This window comes from Ictalurus punctatus, chromosome 1, assembly GCF_001660625.3.
Source record: "Ictalurus punctatus breed USDA103 chromosome 1, Coco_2.0, whole genome shotgun sequence".
In the NCBI taxonomy this organism is placed as follows: Eukaryota; Metazoa; Chordata; class Actinopteri; order Siluriformes; family Ictaluridae; genus Ictalurus; species Ictalurus punctatus.
This window is the reverse complement of record NC_030416.2, coordinates 36,459,068-36,478,576: the sequence shown is the minus strand read 5'-3', so window position 1 is coordinate 36,478,576 and position 19,509 is coordinate 36,459,068. Positions and strand designations below refer to the sequence as shown.

The following is a 19,509-nucleotide window of genomic DNA, read 5'->3' as shown; positions in this document are numbered from 1 at the left end:
TTCAAAGCCTCAAAGCCTTCGAAAAATTGTACCTGCTGCTTCTGCTCTGCTAACCCTCAGGATGACCAGGGGCCTAATTTTTCAACCATGCACACGTATAGTTTTACACGTAAACCGTGTGTTCACATGATTCTATGCGTTGAATTAGATCCATCAAGTTTTGCTTATGCATGAAGATGTGCGTGTATTTTCAAGTACAAGCATCAAGCATATGCGGAAACCTCTAGTGGTAGAAAAGTGTAATAGCAGGTAAACTGGCTATACTGACAATTTAGTACTTTTTGATAAATAAGACCCTTGGTCTTTGATGGTCTTCTTGGAGGACACATTGCTGTCCATCATGCCTTAGGTGGACTTCTCCTATCTTAGATACAGAATTCAGAAAAAAAACCCAAAATAACTTTGGCTCTGTTATACTATAGTGGGTGGATGGGTGGGGTGGACTAACCCACTTGTCCCTGTAGAGGAAAGTGTCCCTACAAATCAATCCAATGATCTTCTGTCTGATCAGCTTTATCCTATGATGAAACATTTCTATCCTGATAGGTATGGCCTCTTTTTTTTTTAGGATGACCCTGTCCTCATCCACAGGGCACAAGGGCTCACTGAATTCTTTGCTGAGGATGAATAATCTTACTCAAATCTTACCAAAATTACAAGTCATGGTGAGAAAACGTTCGGTCACTCTTGATGTCCGTCTTTGTTTCATTCAACACTGCCTTATGTTCTGATATAACAAAAGCAACTTTATTGCTGAGATGAGGTCCACTTGGTGCCCGCATTCGGAGAACAGTGGCTATCTGCAGTGAACTGAAGCGTGAAAACCATAAGATACCGTACGCACATGGGATATTTGTTCCTAATGGTCACCTCATTGTAGGCGTCCGTAGTCCACGCACAGTCAGAGACCCCGGTCACTCTTTGGTATGAAGAAAATAATCCTTTCTGAGAAATGCAGTCATTCATAGCATGAGATCGAAAGCTTAAAGGGCTGATAGTCATAATCTCCTTTGCTGATGCATAACGTCAGGGTTCAGTTTACATACACAATCATAGGGATGGTGGAGACCTTGCCTTTGCTAAACACTTTTCTAAATTGCTGTAATGCTTCAGGAATTTCAAGTTCTATGAAAGGTGGCTACATTTGAAATGCACTAGATTTATCACTTGGCTAAACAGCATCTTGAAATAGTCTGGTAGATGTGTAATTGTCATTGATTCTAAGGACTTTACTTTCACCCAAGCCAATGGTTGTGTTTTTTTTTTTTTCATCCAAGGAATGAACAGGAAATGACTGGGTAGAACAGAAAAGAATTTAAAATTGTCAGTGAAAGTGGTCTTTTTTTTTTTTTTATCTCAGGACCATAATCAATAAAAATGGTCTATCTAGTCAATGAGTGTCCACCTGATGCATCTATTTCCACAACAGAGTCATTGAGAGTGCAGCAATTTCATGTGTGGGAAGTTAGATAGCAATAGTAGCTGCATACCACTGGGTTAGTTGTTTGCTTTTTAAGCACTGCTCGGTCTGGCGGAACTAAACTATAGCTCCTGATCTGACCGGTACTGATTTGTCATATCGCAGTTTAACTTATGATCAAACTCAGATGGTTTCTTGATCGTTACAGCTAGGGTCTTGTTGATCCAGATGAGCAGATGCACATCAGAAACATCAACCCATTACTTCAGATATATTTACACCACCTTGAAGTAATTTTTCATATGAAGTCAAGAGGACGGCAAGACAAGTGCTATGGAGCAGGTTGTACTGAGAAGTGTCTCGGTCATTAAGCCGATGTAAAACTATTGATTTGTGGCATGGCAAGGCACAAAATCATAAACCAGTGCTGTCAACTTAGTGACTTTGTTGCTTGATTCCCTGACTTTTTAGACCCCTTTAGCAAATGGTTTTGAGAACAAGAGCCTAGTGACAAATCTTCTGAGCAGATATTAGGGACTGTCCTGCACTTGATACAGCTCTCCAGCTCACAACCCAGCTGCTGTTATACGAGTTGAGAGAACAGGTTTGCTCAACTCACCTCAAGCCAACATCTAATCACTGGTCAGCAACGGTCCCAACATCCAATCACTGATCAGCAACGGTCCCAACATCCAATCACTGATCAGCAACGGTCCCAACATCCAATCATTGATCAGCAGAGGTCCCAACATCCAATCACTGGTCAGCAACGGTCCCAACATCCAATCACTGATCAGCAGTGGTCCCAACATCCAATCATTGATCAGCAATGGTCCCAACATCCAATCATTGATCAGCAATGGTCTCAACATCCAATCATTGATCAGCAGTGGTCCCAACATCCAATCATTGATCAGCAGAGGTCCCAACATCCAATCACTGGTCAGCAACGGTCCCAACATCCAATCACTGATCAGCAGTGGTCCCAACATCCAATCATTGATCAGCAATGGTCCCAACATCCAATCATTGATCAGCAATGGTCTCAACATCCAATCATTGATCAGCAGTGGTCCCAACATCCAATCATTGATCAGCAGAGGTCCCAACATCCAATCACTGGTCAGCAATGGTCCCAACATCCAATCATTGATCAGCAATGGTCTCAACATCCAATCATTGATCAGCAGTGGTCCCAACATCCAATCATTGATCAGCAGTGGTCCCAAGATCCAATCATTGATCAGCAGTGGTCCCAACATCCAATCATTGATCAGCAATGGTCCCAACATCCAATCATTGATCAGCAGTGGTCCCAAGATCCAATCATTGATCAGCAGTGGTCCCAACATCCAATCATTGATCAGCAATGGTCCCAACATCCAATCATTGATCAGCAGTGGTCCCAACATCCAATCATTGATCAGCAGTGGTCCCAACATCCAATCATTGATCAGCAACGGTCCCAACATCCGGTCATTGATCAGCAACGGTCCCAACATCCAATCACTGTGTCACCCACACACTCAGTTGTTCACTGTTTTAATCTCTATTCAAGGTGATATTATTTTGCATTTTGATAAAACTCTATTATGTCCAGAAAATGTTCCTACTTCATGTAACACATTCTGCTATGCAAATGATCCTGACCATTCAATCCGTGACCGTCTATTAGTGATGTCATCTGGCGGCTTTTCTGAGCCCGTGTAAGCTACTTCTCCCCCGCTTTCCAGCGGAGCCACGTTAGCGAAACAAATGACTTGAGAGCACACACCGGTTTCACGGTTGGTTTGGAATCCAGTTTTTAATATTCAGACGAACCATAAAGAACACATTTGAAACATTTTCTCATTTTAGTTACAAAAAAAGGGGGGGGGGGGGGGGTCACTGAAAAAAAAAAAGAGAGAGAGAGTGTCTCATTTCATTCACAGGAGAAAAAAAAAATTGGAACAGAAGAGGAACAGCCTATCAGATATGTTTTGTATTTTCAATTTATTACTTTTATTTATTTATTTATTTTCCTCGTATAAAAATTCCCCACCCAAAATATATAAAATGAAATGTGTAACCAAGGTATATACAGGGCACACTGGCCTCACTTCGCTACGGATATTAGACTGGTTGAGGTATATGACTGAATGGACAAACTGGGGGGAAAAATAGATAGAAAAATGAATAAAAAGGAACAAAATTAAATAGAAGGTGGATGGATGCCACGACTGCTTCGAGGAACAAGCACGTTAGCGAGGCAACGTTAGCGAGGGGCGTTGCGTTTGCGTGTGCTGGTGCGTCTCTGCTTTGGCGAGGTGTTCGGGTGGTCAGTATATACAAAGGACATACGTTAGCATTAGCAACGAGGGATCATTTCAATGCTCGCTTTTATTTGTTTAATAATAGGTACACAGTATTTATCACAAAAATATTATTTATTGTTTGTTTTTTTTATTTACTCTTTAATTTATAGATGTCGACTTGAGAGCCAGATGCCGATACACATGCAAGTTTTGAAGTGGAATTGGAAAAGAACAGTAATGTACAAAACAATAATTACAGTTTTATCAAAATACACCTTCTTTCACCTAGCACCTCTTGTTTTTATTATGACTAAATTTTTAATATTAATTTTAACTCAAGCACCATAGTTGTTGACTTTTCTGTATGTCGTTTGTGTTGCACAGCACCGATCCGTCTCCGTTGGGGAGGTCTTTTTCTTTCTCTCGTTCCCTCGGTCTCTCCCCTCGTTCGTCTCGCAGCTCTCCATTCTGCCACTCCTCCGTGTCCTTCTCCTTTTTTTTTTTTTTTTTCCTTCTTCCATAACAGGTTTTTTTGTTTTGTTTTTTGCGTTTCACACCCTCCGAGCAGAGGGCGGTATGATTTATGCGTGATATATTCGGCAAAATACAAAACAACAAAAAAAAAAACCCAACCTTTCCTTTACATCACGACTATCATTCAAAACTTGCATGTGGCTTGAACGGAGGCTGGGTGATTCGACGGTACAATTAAAAAAAAAAAAAAAGATGAAAACAAAACAAAAGTCCTTCCCTGTCAAGTTTTTTTTTTTATTTTTATGTCATCGTGATGTCATTCTTGGTTCCGATTTTAGCCAAGGAAGCAAACCGGACCGACTTCGAATCCGAATTTCTGACTGGGATCCCCGAAGTCGTTCAGCATGACGTCGGCGATCGGAAGCTGCTCGATTTTGGGCGTGTCGATCTGGAGAACGGTTTTTCCGTGACCTTTCCTCGACTGCAGAGACAAACAGAGACAGAATCGTGCAAATTTATATCAGCACCAGCCCTTTCGATATCTTTCCCCATGTGGTTATTTCATCAATGAGTACTGAATATGAGTAATGTGTAAAGAGTGTGTTGTGCCGTCACAGTAAACTAATCAAGGACAGAGCGGTGTAATGGAGAGCAGTATCTGAGTTACTGTTACACCTCTGAAGTTGATTATTTTCCTATAACAGCATGTCCTCAAGTGTTTTACTCCTCTTATACCGCAGCAATATGCCAACTCTTAACTTTTTTTTATGGTTACACGTATGTCCTGTCCGCAAAACAACTTCTCTACCGGCATCTCTTTAATAAAGCAATAAAGCTTGTCAGGTAGCTCCTCTGTCCTGAAGATGTTACGAAGCTGTGACACTGGAGACTCCTTCCGTAAAACGTTAAGTAAATATACCGTCTCACGAAAAACGTCAGCATATAAACGATAAAGTTTAAAAACAAAAAAAATCTTTTCCACCATACAAGTCCCGGTCGATGGGCTGTTGCTATAGAAACGATAACGATAATTTTAGATCGAGCGCGTTAATATAAAGCTACGATATGCAGCCGGACGACCGTCCGAGAACTTCATCCGACCAATCAGAATCCAGAATTCAGCAGCGCTGTGGTATAAAGAGTAACAGCTGTGGGTGAACGCGGTGTGTGGGAGGAGTTTCATACCGAGCAGGTGTCGGATACGGCCTTCACGTAGGGCGTGTTGTCGTAGGACATCTCCTCGTCGTTGGAGCCGAGGAAGCGCAGGGATCTGTCGTAGTTGTCCTCCGCAGCGTCGTGCCAGCCCACGGACTGGTGGCAGATGTAGGTGAAGTTTTGCCTCACCGAGGCCGTCAGTAGTCTGAGGAACGTCATCTGCACCGAGTTTATGGAGTTGCCCTCGGCGTCCACGTAGGACAGCTGGTGATGGCCGGGAAGGAAAGGGAAAAAACGGCAACGGAGGAGGGATTAGTGCCTGAGAAACGTCATTAGCAAACTGTTTTCTGTAAACTCTCTCGCTCTCTCACACACACACACACACACACACACACACACACACACGGATACAAAATAAGAGTATGCTTTCAGGCTGTACAGAGAATGGTTTGAATGCTTGAATAGAGGTAGATATATAACGAGGCAGATGTTTTCCTTTTTTGTTTTTTTTTTGCCGTCCCTCCAGCTCCCTGCTGAACACGTTAACTATGGATACGGTGTGTGTGTGTGTGTGTGTGTGCGTGTGTGTGTGTGTGTGTGCGTGGCCGAGGAAGCCTTTTGTGCTCAAGACCTCGGGTCAGCGCATCTTAAAAAGCATTTTAAAAGCAAATCCGCTATTACTGTGTATTTATGTGGCAGGAGAGGACAGTGAAGAGCAGTGCGCTCGGGCCCTTAAGAAAGCTTTTCAGCTCGGAAGAAATAAAAATAAAGAAAAGAAATGGGAAACGGGGGCGAGTGCACTCACGAGATGGCCGTGCTTGAACGAACTGTACCACGAGCCGGGCGTCTCTTTGGGCCAGGAGGACATGTGGACCTTCAGGAGTGCGCAGAAACAGAGAATTAATAAAACACAACCAAACCACACCTAAATAAATAAATAAATAAATAAATAAATAAATAAATAAATGGATTGCATGCGTTCAGATAAGACATGGTGTGGTAGGCAGAGTGACCCAATAATCTTTCGAACCAAATAGTGGAGTGTATTGCGGCTGGGCGATATGACACAGTATTTGAAAGACTTCATGATCTATTTTTTTTTTTTTGGTAATTTGTAATTCATTCACAGAAAAATCGATCCAAATGAGCTTCTCGATATTTCACGGCACGGTCACGGTAACGACACTCACTACGCTGGACTTCTTCTCGGGGTAGATGCAGGTCTCGCCTCCTGCTGTGAAGTTGCAGTAAACTTTGAAGGAATCTCCAGAGCATCCCTGATTAGGATCGATGAAGTATTCACCTGAGGAGAAAAAAAAACACCACACACACACACACACACACACACAGATTAATACTGAGATCATTACCCCAGAGTTACAGGTCGGTCTTTCAGCGCACCTTTAGCAGCATCCAAAATGTGTCCAATGTGTGTAATGAAATTACTGAAATAACATGTACTCTTCATATTATTTAATGGATTACAGAAATTAATTAAAGAATCATTAAAAATAAATAAATAATAATAATAAAAACACATTTAGTTAGCGACTAAACACATTTAGAGTGACTTTTGAAGAACGCAGTATCTAAATACTTTTTTGCATTTAAATATTCATTTATTGGGAATGAAAATACATTTCAGTGAGGTTCTGGGGTGAGGTTCTGGGGTGGGGTACTGGGGAGAGGGTCTGGGGTGGGGTTCTTAGGTGGGGTTCTTGGGTGAGGTTCTGTGGTGGGGTTCTTGGGTGAGGTTCTGTGGTGAGGTGCTGGGGAGAGGTGCTGGGGAGAGGTTCTGTGGTGAGGTTCTGGGGTGAGGTTCTGGGGAGGGGATCTGTGGTGAGATTCTGGGGTGAGGTTCTGGGGTGAGGTTCTGGGGTGAGGTTCTGTGGTGGGGTTCTGGGGAGGGGATCTGTGGTGAGATTCTGGGGTGAGGTTCTGGGGTGAGGTTCTGGGGTGAGGTTCTGTGGTGGGGTTCTGGGGAGGGGATCTGTGGTGAGATTCTGGGGAGAGGTTCTGTGGTGAGGTTCTGGGGTGAGGTTCTGGGGAGGGGATCTGGGGTGAGGTTCTGTGGTGGGGTTCTGTGGTGAGGTTCTGTGGTGCGGTTCTTGGGTGAGGTTCTGGGGAGGGGATCTGTGGTGAGATTCTGGGGAGGGGATCTGTGGTGAGATTCTGGGGTGAGGTTCTGGGGTGAGGTCCGATGTTCTGTAATTTAATAAAAAAAGTCCAATCAAGTCCAATCGAGTGCTAGCAATTAATTATGGATAACTGCATATCTGGCATTCCTCAGGGTTCTACTATAGGTCCTAAACATGAGTACTTCACAAAATAATCTCTGTTTAACTCCTTCTAGCTCGTGTGTTTGCATCAAATTTAGATTAGCTCTCCTTCCTCTCCTAAACTGGTGCCTTTCTGTCCACTCACCATCAGAGAACTCGGGGTGAGACAGCTGCAGGTCTTTGCAGGTCCTGGCTGGGTTGTTCTGGGTGCCCATGGGGTACTTCAACCTCTCAATGTCTTGTTTGAGATTATTCAGGGAGCTGAAAATATCCTCCATGCCCTCGCCGTAGTCCAGCCCCGCTTCATCAGCCTGCATCTCGCTGGCGCGCCGTGTCTTCTTAGGGGACCGGATGGGCAGCGGCTGGATGATCTCACCCGGAGGACCCTGCAGTTCCAGGACAAGGAGATGTCACTCCTGATCTTTTTAAATTTCTCATCTAAAATATGATACGAAAGAACGAAACATGATATACTCACTGGAGGACCAGGGGGTCCGACCACTCCGGTGTCTCCCTTTTGTCCAGCAGGACCCTAATTAAGACATCAGACAAAGATAAAGTCAGTTCTGTGTTTAAAATAGTTCTAAAAGAAATGCCACGGAAAGAAACTATACATACGCTTGCACCCTTTGATCCCTTTGGACCTTGAGGACCCTGATGAGCAAAAAAAAACATTAATGAGAGAGTTTCCATGCAGAATATTACACGAGTGTAAAGTGAGACGTGAACGAGGGACTCACAGGAAGTCCAGGAGGACCAGGAGGACCGAGGGGTCCAGCAGCACCAGGGATACCCTACAGGAAAAAAAGAGTGAGATATTTTACAAGTAGCGAAAAGATGTATATCCAAAAATCCAGAGCCCTGATATGAAAGCCAGAGCCACTATGAGCATTAAATCACCAGCGCAGGCATTTGCATCCCAGCTGGGATCAACATCCATTCAATCTGCAATGCATGCTTTAATAATGCATGAAGGTTCTCTGGGTTTTTATCTGGGTTCCACATGGCTCTGTCACAGAAGTGTGTCGAGAACCGAGAACGCAGGAACATCAGGAACGAGTTTCAGTGGAAATCAGTGGATGAACCAGTGGAACAGAATCATAGCAGCCTGGGTGTTCATAAAATACAGAGATCATTCCCTAGCTGCTAATACATCTGTCCATCCATCCATCCATCCAGCCATCCATCTATCCAGCCATCTATCCATCCATCCAGCCATCCATCTATCCAGCCATCCATCCATCCATCCATCTATCCATCCATCCATCATCTAACTATTCATCTACTTCTGATTCTATTCATCTATACACCATCGAGCTGTGTGTCCATCCATTTATCTATCTCTCATCATCTGTTCATCTATATAGGTCTCCTATGTATCCATCCATCTTTAGAACAACTCTCCATTTATCTATCCATACAGTCATCCAGCCATAGTTCATCCACCCATCCATCCATCCATCATCTATAAATCAATTCACACATCACCTAGATATTCATCTATACATAATCTATCTATCCATCAATCATCTAGCTCCTTATCTGTCCATTTATTTACCAATTTATCCATCCATCATCCACCCGTGTATCTATCTGCCATCAACCCATCCACTCACCCATCCAATTATCCATTCATCCAGAGATCATTTAGCTATCTATCAATCCATCCATCCATCCATCCATCCATCCATTAGCCATTAATTTATCTATCAACCATCCATCTACGTATCCACCCACCCATCCCTCCATCCACAGACGTCTAACTCTCTGTTCTTCCATTTATTTATAAATCATCCATGTGTCTATCCATCAGCCATCCATCTATCCACAAATCCATCCCTCCAAAGATCAACCTATTTATCTAATAATTGTTCTTTCCAGCGTCCATTCTTCCATGGACTGTTTACTGATCCATCCATCCATTCATCCGTCCCCCCATCCATCCATCTTCAGATCATGTACCCATTTTTCCATCCATGCATCATATCTTGATCACCCTTCTATCTATCTATCTATCTATCTATCTATCAATCTATCTATCTATCTATCTATCTATCAATCTATCTATCTATTTATCTAATCTATCTATGATCCATTTACCTTTTCCTGCCTGACTGATGGTGGAATTTGGGCTAAAGCAGTGAATTGACTTTATCAGTGTCTGTAGTGGAGGTGAAGTAGAGTTTGCCTTCGCTGCTGTTAAGGATTCAGTCTGTGATCATAATTTGGAGGTGGGATGGAGAGAAACTGAGAGAAAGAAAGAGAGAGAGAGAGAGAGAGAGACACACTTACAGAATCACCCTTAGGACCAGGTGTGCCCTGAGGTCCAGGTAATCCACGATCTCCCTTCTCTCCCTGTTCACCAGAAGGACCGATCAGCCCGATCAGACCGGGGTGACCCTGTACACACACACACACACACACACACACACACACACACAAGCATTAGTAAAGATATTTGGGCAGGTATTAGTAGGCTACAAACCAAGCTAATCAATTAAAATAACTTCAGTTGGCGTGTAACTACTTTTAGAAAAATATACTACATAAACCAAGAGCATTGTAATAATGATCCATGAGAACTAACACGAAGTTTATGCTAGCACTTAGCTAGCATAAGTCTGTGAGAGTGTAAAGCTCACAGAGAATATTCTAGAATAGATTTCAACGGTAGATTTGCATTTTGTGTCACAGAAACCTGTGTAAAAGGCTGAAGATTTCACAGCTGGAGGTTAAACAGATCGGGGAATAGAGGAACCCACATTAACATGAAGGTGACAGGGAGGAAAATTGGATCTCGCTCACCTTCTCACCCTTGGACCCGGGGTCACCTTTCAGGCCAGGCAGTCCAGGAGGTCCCTAAAATTGGAGAGCCAACACTGATAAATCAGCTCGCATAAAGTAATAAGGAGGAAGAGAGAACGCGCTGCAGATGAGTAGAGAGAGAAACGATAAAGAGCAGGACTGATAAAACAGGCGGAGACAGTAGAGCGGGAAAAGAAATGAGAGAAGGGCGCTCTCACCATCGGTCCCGGTGGGCCATCTTGTCCAGGTGCACCAGGAAGTCCTTGTTCACCCTGCGAGAAGAAGAAGAAAAATGCGTTCTGTTTTATCGGGGATTATTGCCTGCTGTTGCACTTCCGGCTTGCTATCGATTCAGAGCGGATGGCGAGAGGATTAATCTTCCATGAAAAAGTGTGCTCAAAAAAAATGGAGGAAGAAGAAAAAAAAAAAACGCACCGCAGTCACACATAGAGGTTATTGATTTTTCTTAGGGAGCCCAAGGTGCTGCTTGAAAAGATCTGGATTTGTGTGTGTGTGTGTGTGTGTGTGTGTGTGTGTGTGTGTGTGTGGAGTAATTAGCTAAACTGATACTCACCACAGGACCAGGGATTCCTCTCAGACCCTCAGGACCAGGCTTTCCAGAAGGCCCTTGGGGTCCGACAGGGCCAGTTTTACCAGGTGGACCCTCGGCTCCTGCTTCACCCTGTGCACAGACGTTTAAAAGCGGTTCATTAAGCTTTGTAATAATGTAAAAAATGATATGTTGCTTCGCTGTAGAAGTTTAAAAAAAACCCCACACATCCCTTATAGTCCTGAAAAACTGGTCCATGTTGTAATTATCCATCTTCACACCCCAAAGGCTGTACGCTTCAGTCTGTATCTACTCGGTGCTATTCCACTAATGACGTCTTTATGCTTTGAGACCCCATCTTACCTTGGCTCCTTTCTCGCCCTGCCTGCCCTCGGCTCCCGGCGCTCCCGGGGGTCCCTGAAGAGCGGAAAAAAGATGATCATTATTATCATAAGCGCGAGAGCGTATTCCTTTACTCACCCCTGCACAGGTAAGATACACAGCAGCGCATTTATCTATACGCACACATCTGAGTCCATCCGGGGAGAAAATCGAAAAGTGAAGATAAAGTATAAAGCGTCTCTGTTTGAGCTTATCTCACAATTCTGTATCAGGAAACGTTCGAAGCGTTCGTATTGTCTATAGTTTATACGACATACCACACGTTCTCTCCTTTTCAGAGGAAAAGCGAGTAGAAACCTCGACGTTTGGCGGGTTCAATTCCCTGGCTTTTAATACCTACTGTACGAGAAGAGAGAGACGGATAGCCATCGCGCTTTTTTATTTATTTATTTATTTATTTATTTCCGAAAAAGGGGCTGATTAAACGAAATTTACGATCAAAGGGTCGACTTGTAGACGCAGACGGAGAGCGCGCATTCTTGCCGCATTATAATCAAATCTGCTGATTAAACAGCCTTTAATCCTTCAGTCATTAGCCGAGGCTCATATTTCCATCAGCATATTGAGGGGGGGTGTGAAGAAGTGACTTTTTAATTTATGAATTTTTTCCCCTGCCTGAATAATGCATACGCGAGCAGAGCGCTTTTTTTTTTTTACCGAGCTCGATGAAACGGCGAACGCACGGCAACGGAGGCGTGCTTTCTTCTTTACGAACGAGTCGCCGAGGCGAACGAACCGTGCGGAAGATTTCACTAGCCTATATACAGCGCCTTGCAAAAGTATTCACACCCCTGACCGACTCTCTCTCGGTGCTGAATTACACGTCGTTCCGTTTGATTCTTTTATTTTAATTCTAACGCTGAAACGCAAACTCGGTTTTTATAAGGTGACACTGGATTTATGGTGGGAAATATTGGCGTCAAAAAATAAAAGACCATTACCGGTTGTAATTCGGTAATATGAGAGAGAGAATTTGCCAGGCCGTGGGTCTGAATACTTCTGCAAGGCGCTGTATGTACAGGATTTGCATACGTGTGTGTCTATGTGTGTGTGTGTACATATATATATATATATATATATACATATATAATATATGGATGCAGAACTGACTTCATGATGACCGAAGACAGATGTCTTTCTTTAATTTCCAGTAAGACTACGTTACACATTTATCTCATCGGTCTGTGAATCAGAATCGGCCGGGAAGTCAGACTTATCGACCCAGATCAACATTCTTTGATTCAGTGAATCATTCTGTTTCCTTCACCGCGTGTTCGATTCTTTCCTGACTCGTCCACGCGACGAATCGTTCGGAAATCACGCCCGAGGTTCCTCACTCGCTCGTTCACAAGGCGAATCATTCGGTCATTCGCGATTTCCTCGTCTTTCATTCAGAGAGCTGGATCAGAGTTAAAAGCCTTCCTTCTCTCCTACTTAGGCACTCTGTGTTTAAATCAGCGAATCTTTCTTCTAGACATGGACATACAAGCATATTCTGAAGTACTACAGAGCAGCTGTGATCATTGGCTATTTTAACCTTTCCGTACACGCGATAAGCTCAATCCGACGAGATTATTACATATGTATTCAGATGACACTCACCTAACGCACACAGCTCTACAGACTCGCTTGAGGAAATCGATGTGATCGGATGAACAAGGCGTAACGATTGGTTAGCTATTTGCGTATACTGTAGTATTTCGAGTCAGGTCTAGGCGCAAGCCGATAATCAGAGACGGTACAAATGCTATTTGCTCCTACTCGGTTTCTTCAGGCAGCATTTTCGGATAAGAGTGTGTCTCGGCACAAACGTGAACGTCGCATCTGACGCGTCTTTCTCGGAGAGGACAAATTCCGTCTACCGGACGAAAGCCTTCACGGTGGATAGAACCGGTGAATAAATTCGAGTCATGTTATTAGTCCACATCACATGAGTGACATCACTACCCCAACACTGAGCCTGGCCCTGAGTGCTCCAGCAGGCGTGTGGAGATGAGGACAGGCAGATAAATTAGAAAGCACCAGGGAGGGCTGTGTGAGAGCGCTATTACCAATCCATCACACCGTGTGTCCTTGTTTGTCTACTCTATTAAAACGGATTTTTTTTCTTCAAAAGGTGATACCAATAACTCATTGCCTGATCCTATAAAAGCCATGTGGAGTCCTGTCATGAGCGATGATCAGCTGTGTCAGAGTGAATTTTATTCATCTAGTCACACGTGGATCCCCTTTGAGTCGCAACGTCGTCTCCACCGACGAGCCGACTTTTAGACGAATCGGGTCGAACGCGACGGCCGGGTTCTCTCGGCTCGTCCCTTCACGCTCCCTAAAGTAGTCACGGTATCGTTTTATCACCGCCGTCACTCGGGATCGATACCGGGACACCTCTCGACCCGATCGTCGGAAACGAGCTCCAGCTCAGGTGCTTTTTTCGGTCTCTATGATGAATTATCAGCGTTCCGATGTCTCCGAAGGGGTCCCGTCGTGCCGAATGAAGGATGACTCTGCTGTCGGCCGTCTCACCGAAGTCGAACACAATTTCCTCTAATCGGTTTGAGTCTTAACTTTTTTTTTTTTTTTAAACGTCTCCTGTCAGAATGAAAATGATAGTGTATGCGATAACGTCGTTTCTGCTGCCTTTAAGAAATCGGGCAATCAGCAGATGTTGACAGGGCTGAGATTTTCACCGCTCAGCTAAAGATAACGCCAAATGCAATGAGCTGAAGTAATAAACGGTTTAAAAAAAAACAAAAAACAAAGGAGTATAAAAAATTAGACTTACTCGTTTACCAGGAGGTCCGGGTGGTCCAGCTTCTCCGGATGGACCAGGAGGACCCTAACGCACAGAGCCAGAGGTTATAATCATACAACAAATATCTACCGTCTATTCTAAGACTACTACCAAGATTTTATTTCATCATCTACGGACAAACCCATTGTTTACGCACGTGAGAAATCCTCAGCTTCAATATCTTTGAATATCCAGGTGGCGAAGTTGTTTTTAAATTTTAACAGTGCTGTTTCTTGCTGTCAGCGGTAGAAGCGGTAGCTTTCGGCTTCCCCGAACCACCAGGGGGCGCCATGAGTTTTAATATAGACGTGCAAAAAAAGCACACTTTTATATCGTTTGGCGAAAAGGCTTCTGTATCGGTCAGTGTAGTGAAAGCCATTCCGACGCATAGCAAGACGATCACGATTAGCATTTCTTGCACTTGTCACGAACGTTATGATTCGTTCGTCAGGGATCGAAACGGTTTCTTCGTACGTACATAAAAGCCTAAAACTTTTCAAAGTATGAAAACAAAAGAGGAAAACATCCACAGCCGGTTACCCGAAAACCGATTGAACGCGATCGAAAGCCGACGCGTGCACGATCTTTTATTCGAAGTGCGTCGTGATGAAGAGCACGCGGCGGTGAAGAGCTGGAAGGAATTTACGAAGTCACTCAGCTGTGTGATAGAGCCGTATAAAGCTCTAATCAGAGAAGAAAGCTCGGATGGTTCGGTGTGAAGGTTTCATAGCACTACAAATCTCTTCTCATTAAACTTTAATAGGACTGCGGGGTGGAGATAGGGCGCCGCATTAAAGTCGGCCGCACGATGCACGAGCCGACATGGCAATACGTACAAACACAGCCTCCGACGCTTTCTCCATTTTCCTCATGGCCCGAGAATCTAAATTGCATTCATAAATGATAAGAAGGATCGCGAGTTACAGAGGCCGACGAAACGCGAGAGATCCTCTCCTCCTTATTTCCTAATTATAATCTCACCTCATTTATTATCGCGTACGGACGCGCTCGTAGTCCGGACAAAGCTCTACAACACTGTTTATTCAGATTATTAATAAGATTGAATAGGAAATCATTTAAGCAGAATCCGTACTGTACAATACTTCTATGAAATCCCATAAAGACCAAAGGCATAACCAGGCTTCCAGACTTGTAATAGCAGCAACAGTCTCTAGAGGGCGACGCCCACTTATACATCCACTGGAATTCGTTTTTCAATTTAACGCTTGGATTTACATTGCCGATGAAGCTTGAATTCCGCATATACGGTAAATGGATTCAGTTCGGTTCATGTTTCGTAAGCGATAAGGAAAACCAGGTTTTGGGTACTTACAGTCTGACCAGTTTCACCATCTTCTCCCTTGTCACCCGGGACACCATCGGTTCCCTGGCGAGAACAGTGCGGGTTAGACACGGACTGACTTGTGACGTCACAAAATAAATGATACGTTTAAAATGTCAAAAATGTCCATTAAACCCAAAGCTCTGATTAATACCAAACTGCTTGCTGACAAAACACGAGATTTTATAGACGTATAGTATGTAACTCAATACTCACGGCAACACCGGGCTCACCAGGCGGTCCAGGGTCTCCAGGGAAGCCAACAGGACCCTACAGCAACAAATCATCAGAATTAATAATGTGGACTCTGCTATAATGATGGAGATCAATCTCATGAGATGTTAACTTTATGTTTTACAAAAAAAAAATCTCTTTGAACAAAGAAATTAATCATTTTTTTGAGATACATTTGGATAATTATTACATCAGCATGAATTTGCAGTTGTTAGCCTTAATGTGTAATATCCAGGCAGGATCAGGAACCTAGATGATTATAATTGCTATAATAGTCCACTAATAGTATTACATCATATCCATAGCATATCCATCAAAATATCATCAGATGCACTTACAGGATTTCCCTTAGGGCCGTCATCTCCAGGTGGTCCTTTAGGTCCAGCAGGTCCTGCAGCACCAGACGGTCCTGCTTCACCCTTCTCTCCTCTCTCACCCTTGGGGCCCTACAGATCAAATCAGAAGCATGAGCGGACCAAAGATATATCGGTCAGGTATGATGAACGCACATTTCCGACATAAGCATGAATCAGAAATGTGAAATGCGAAAACGAATGGACCAAATGCACGTCTCTGAGGTACAATTTAAAATTGTATCATGTCCCTGATGTACGGTGTAAAATAATAAAACATAAGTGGACCGAGCACACATCCCTGAGGTATGCAGTGAATCAAAAAATTTCAGTGAACCAAACTGATATCCCTGAGGTACGCCACGAACCAGAAACAATGGTGGATGGAAATCCCGTCCCTGAGGTACAGTGTCAAATAATAAAAACGAGTGGATGGGAATGCTGTCCATGAGGTACGCCGGAAAATAACAAATATAAGTTGAACAAATGCACATCCCTGAGGCACGTCGTAAACCCATGAGGTATGCCGTAAACCCCTGAGACATGTCACAAATCTGAATTAAAGGGGACCAAACATGCATGCCTGGGTTACACCTTTGAATATCGAAAAAAGTCAGAAGACTCTTGAGAATATAAGAAAGAAATACTTTGCACTAAAGCTAGATTTTCTGAAGATAATATCTGTTTTTTCTTTTCTTCTTCAGATAGTTAAACACACACACACACACACACACACACAGGCCACTTACTCCTGTTCCAGGTTCTCCGGGAGGTCCAGGATTGCCGGCTTCACCTTGTTCTCCCTGTAAGAAATTTAACTGGTTAAAAGCTTCACCATGCTAAACAGAAGCACGTCTATGGCACCGTCCATCAAAAACAGCAGCATAATCGAGCACGACATCAGCACGCCGAAAATAACACGAGCTGCGGTCGAGAAGCTCGGCCTTTATTTCCGCTGTTATAGGTGACTGAAGGGCTCATCTCTGTATCAGTTTATTCTTGGAGCTCTCAGCAGGAGAAACTCCCTGGAGGTCTCGCACCAGAGTAATCTCAGCAGGCCAATTAAATATTCATCCCAAGACGAGACCTGACAAATAACAACACAGCTAAAACCGGTGTACACAGGAAGAGGAAGTGTTACTTACCTTCTCTCCCACTGCTCCCATGCCTCCAATACCACCGGGTGGGCCTTGTGCACCCTGAAACACACGATCAGATTAATCAGAGAGGTCTTTACTCTAATAGCAGCATTGATGAAGGTGTGTAGAGCTTCCTACAATCTAACAAGCTTGCTTGTACATTAGCACGAGGAGGACGGCACAGAAACAAGAAAAGAGAACGACATATCCATAAGCAGCAATGTGCGGGGGCCAAGCACTTTTTGCAAGTAGCGCCCCCGGTGGCAGATTTTTGCCAAGTTGCACAGTGCGCTAAAGTAACCGTACTGAACACGAACATACTGTACTGTTCACGTTTAGTGACGGCATCTCAGTGCTAACACTGCAAAGTGCATGCTAAAATCTAATAATAATAATAAGAAGAAGAAGAAGAAGAAGAAGAGGAAGAAGTAAAATAACAAGGAGAATATTTACAGGTACAAAAACAAGCATAAGGAGACAAAAAGCACACAAATATAGAATAAAATGAAATATACAAAAAGCAGTATAAAATAAATATAAATGCAGAATACAAATAATTCAAAGTATGTGATATTAATTTAATACAAAATAAAATTGAACTATAAATACCAAAGCAGATGGAGTATTTTACACTATTAAATATAAGCGTTCAAGCTCAAATCTGAGCACTCACGTCAGCACCGGGTGGACCCAGAGGACCTCTCGGACCTGGTGGACCGGGTGGACCCTGAAGACAGAGACACAGGGATGTCGTTTATATGTTTATATACCAGGGGGTTATTTCAGTTACCGCTGCAGGAGACCCATAGGGTCTTACAGTCCGGCTTAACTAGCGTTTAAACTGAATCAACTACATTAAAATTAAACATCTTCCAGTCTTTTATTAGGCTAATTTAATGTAAAGTTATTTGTCATGAATTTAAATTCTACAAATTGGGCAGAATGACTAGGTTCCCGTGCACATCAATACTCTGATATTAATCCTAATTAATCTGGCAATATTCTATGTAGAAGTGTAGCGATTTAATACAAAGAAACCGGCGAGTATCAAGGTATTACGTCAAGCTCAGTAAAGCTCCAACGTGGCGAGGCTGAACCAGTGCATGTGGTGTGTATATGGTGCTGTATATCGTGTATATACGTGTTTTTTTGAAAAGTCGGTTCTCAATAAAGAAAAGCATGTCTGAGGGGAAACATGCGCCTTTTGTATTGTCTCTATGGGCCTAGCATGCTGTTTTGCTTAAGCGATAAGTGTCTGTTAACACTGGGGATAATCCAAGAAGGAAATTCTACTCTAGTGCTAAAGCATGCGTGAACTCCAGCTGGCTTTCTGAATTCAGCAATATCTCAGAGAGAGAGTTTACAGGGTAACAGACTCTATGACTATGTTTGCCTGCTGATTGATTCCACGACGGAAATGTAATTCAACTTCGATTTCATTCCTTAAAGTCCTTCTTTATCACACTGTATACCGTCCCCTTGTGTACTCCTCTTCCATCACCGCGATTCTACAATAAAACCGCCAGTTATTCAAATAAACGAGTAAACAGCTCAGACACGTACCATAGGACCGACGTCTCCGTTCTCTCCCTTCTCACCCGGAGGTCCGGGAAGACCCTGACAAGAAGATACATACAACACTATAAATCGTTCGTGTTTACAAAAGGAATACAAACATGAAGAAAGATCGGAAGAAATATAAGGATATAGAAAGAAAGAAAGAATTATAACGATATATGAAGAAAGAAAGAATTATAACGATATATGAAGAAAGAAAGAATGAATGAAAGAAAGAGAGAGAGGAAGAAAGAAATGATGAATGAAAGAATGACTCTTGGCATGTCATGTTACAACTTTGCAAAAATGACACTTAAAAGAAATTAAAAATGTATTTAAAAAATACACTATTATTTATGCGGAACAACTGAGCGTGACATAGATGTAATTATCACGAGCTGAAGATGATGTGTTTGATCGGATTTGGTGAGTTTATCGTGTGTTTCGTTTCACTCACGTGGCCTCGAGTTCCTAAAGCCTTCGTGTTATAGTAGAATACACAGGTGTGTGCTGTGCTGTTATAGTAAAATAATCCACGACATGCCGATGTGATGAAGCTGCTGTCGTGGAGTTACCGTAGCAACACTGAAGGGGATTCTTTCCCTATAACAGCACGTATACCTATTTAAACCATCTGACTCTTTATCTGTTAACGGTTGCCTTTAATGCTGTGGACGTCGTTCTCGTTCACGTGCGAGCAGTGATGAACAGCTG

The 19,509-nt window shown here is 43.2% G+C and overlaps 1 protein-coding gene across 7 annotated transcripts in view; it reads right to left on the bottom strand.

Moving 5' to 3' along the window:
• Window positions 1–3,197: 3,197 nt before the first annotated feature.
• Window positions 3,198–19,509, bottom strand: part of col11a1a (collagen, type XI, alpha 1a) — a 118,354-nt gene continuing 102,042 nt past the window's right edge. For all 7 annotated transcript variants that reach the window (XM_017470521.3, XM_017470608.3, XM_017470687.3 and 4 more), the window contains 21 exons: window positions 18,802–18,855; window positions 17,912–17,965; window positions 17,245–17,298; window positions 16,849–16,902; window positions 16,085–16,192; window positions 15,729–15,782; window positions 15,504–15,557; window positions 14,162–14,215; window positions 11,341–11,394; window positions 11,002–11,109; window positions 10,646–10,699; window positions 10,428–10,481; window positions 9,915–10,022; window positions 8,363–8,416; window positions 8,241–8,276; window positions 8,101–8,154; window positions 7,768–8,008; window positions 6,534–6,646; window positions 6,149–6,217; window positions 5,374–5,607; window positions 3,198–4,669 (listed from right to left, as the gene is read on the bottom strand). In XM_017470521.3, the coding sequence (XP_017326010.1) occupies window positions 4,523–4,669; window positions 5,374–5,607; window positions 6,149–6,217; window positions 6,534–6,646; window positions 7,768–8,008; window positions 8,101–8,154; window positions 8,241–8,276; window positions 8,363–8,416; window positions 9,915–10,022; window positions 10,428–10,481; window positions 10,646–10,699; window positions 11,002–11,109; window positions 11,341–11,394; window positions 14,162–14,215; window positions 15,504–15,557; window positions 15,729–15,782; window positions 16,085–16,192; window positions 16,849–16,902; window positions 17,245–17,298; window positions 17,912–17,965; window positions 18,802–18,855 (1,812 nt within the window). In that variant the 3' untranslated portion in view covers window positions 3,198–4,522. The remainder of the gene's footprint in view (window positions 4,670–5,373; window positions 5,608–6,148; window positions 6,218–6,533; window positions 6,647–7,767; window positions 8,009–8,100; window positions 8,155–8,240; window positions 8,277–8,362; window positions 8,417–9,914; window positions 10,023–10,427; window positions 10,482–10,645; window positions 10,700–11,001; window positions 11,110–11,340; window positions 11,395–14,161; window positions 14,216–15,503; window positions 15,558–15,728; window positions 15,783–16,084; window positions 16,193–16,848; window positions 16,903–17,244; window positions 17,299–17,911; window positions 17,966–18,801; window positions 18,856–19,509) is intronic.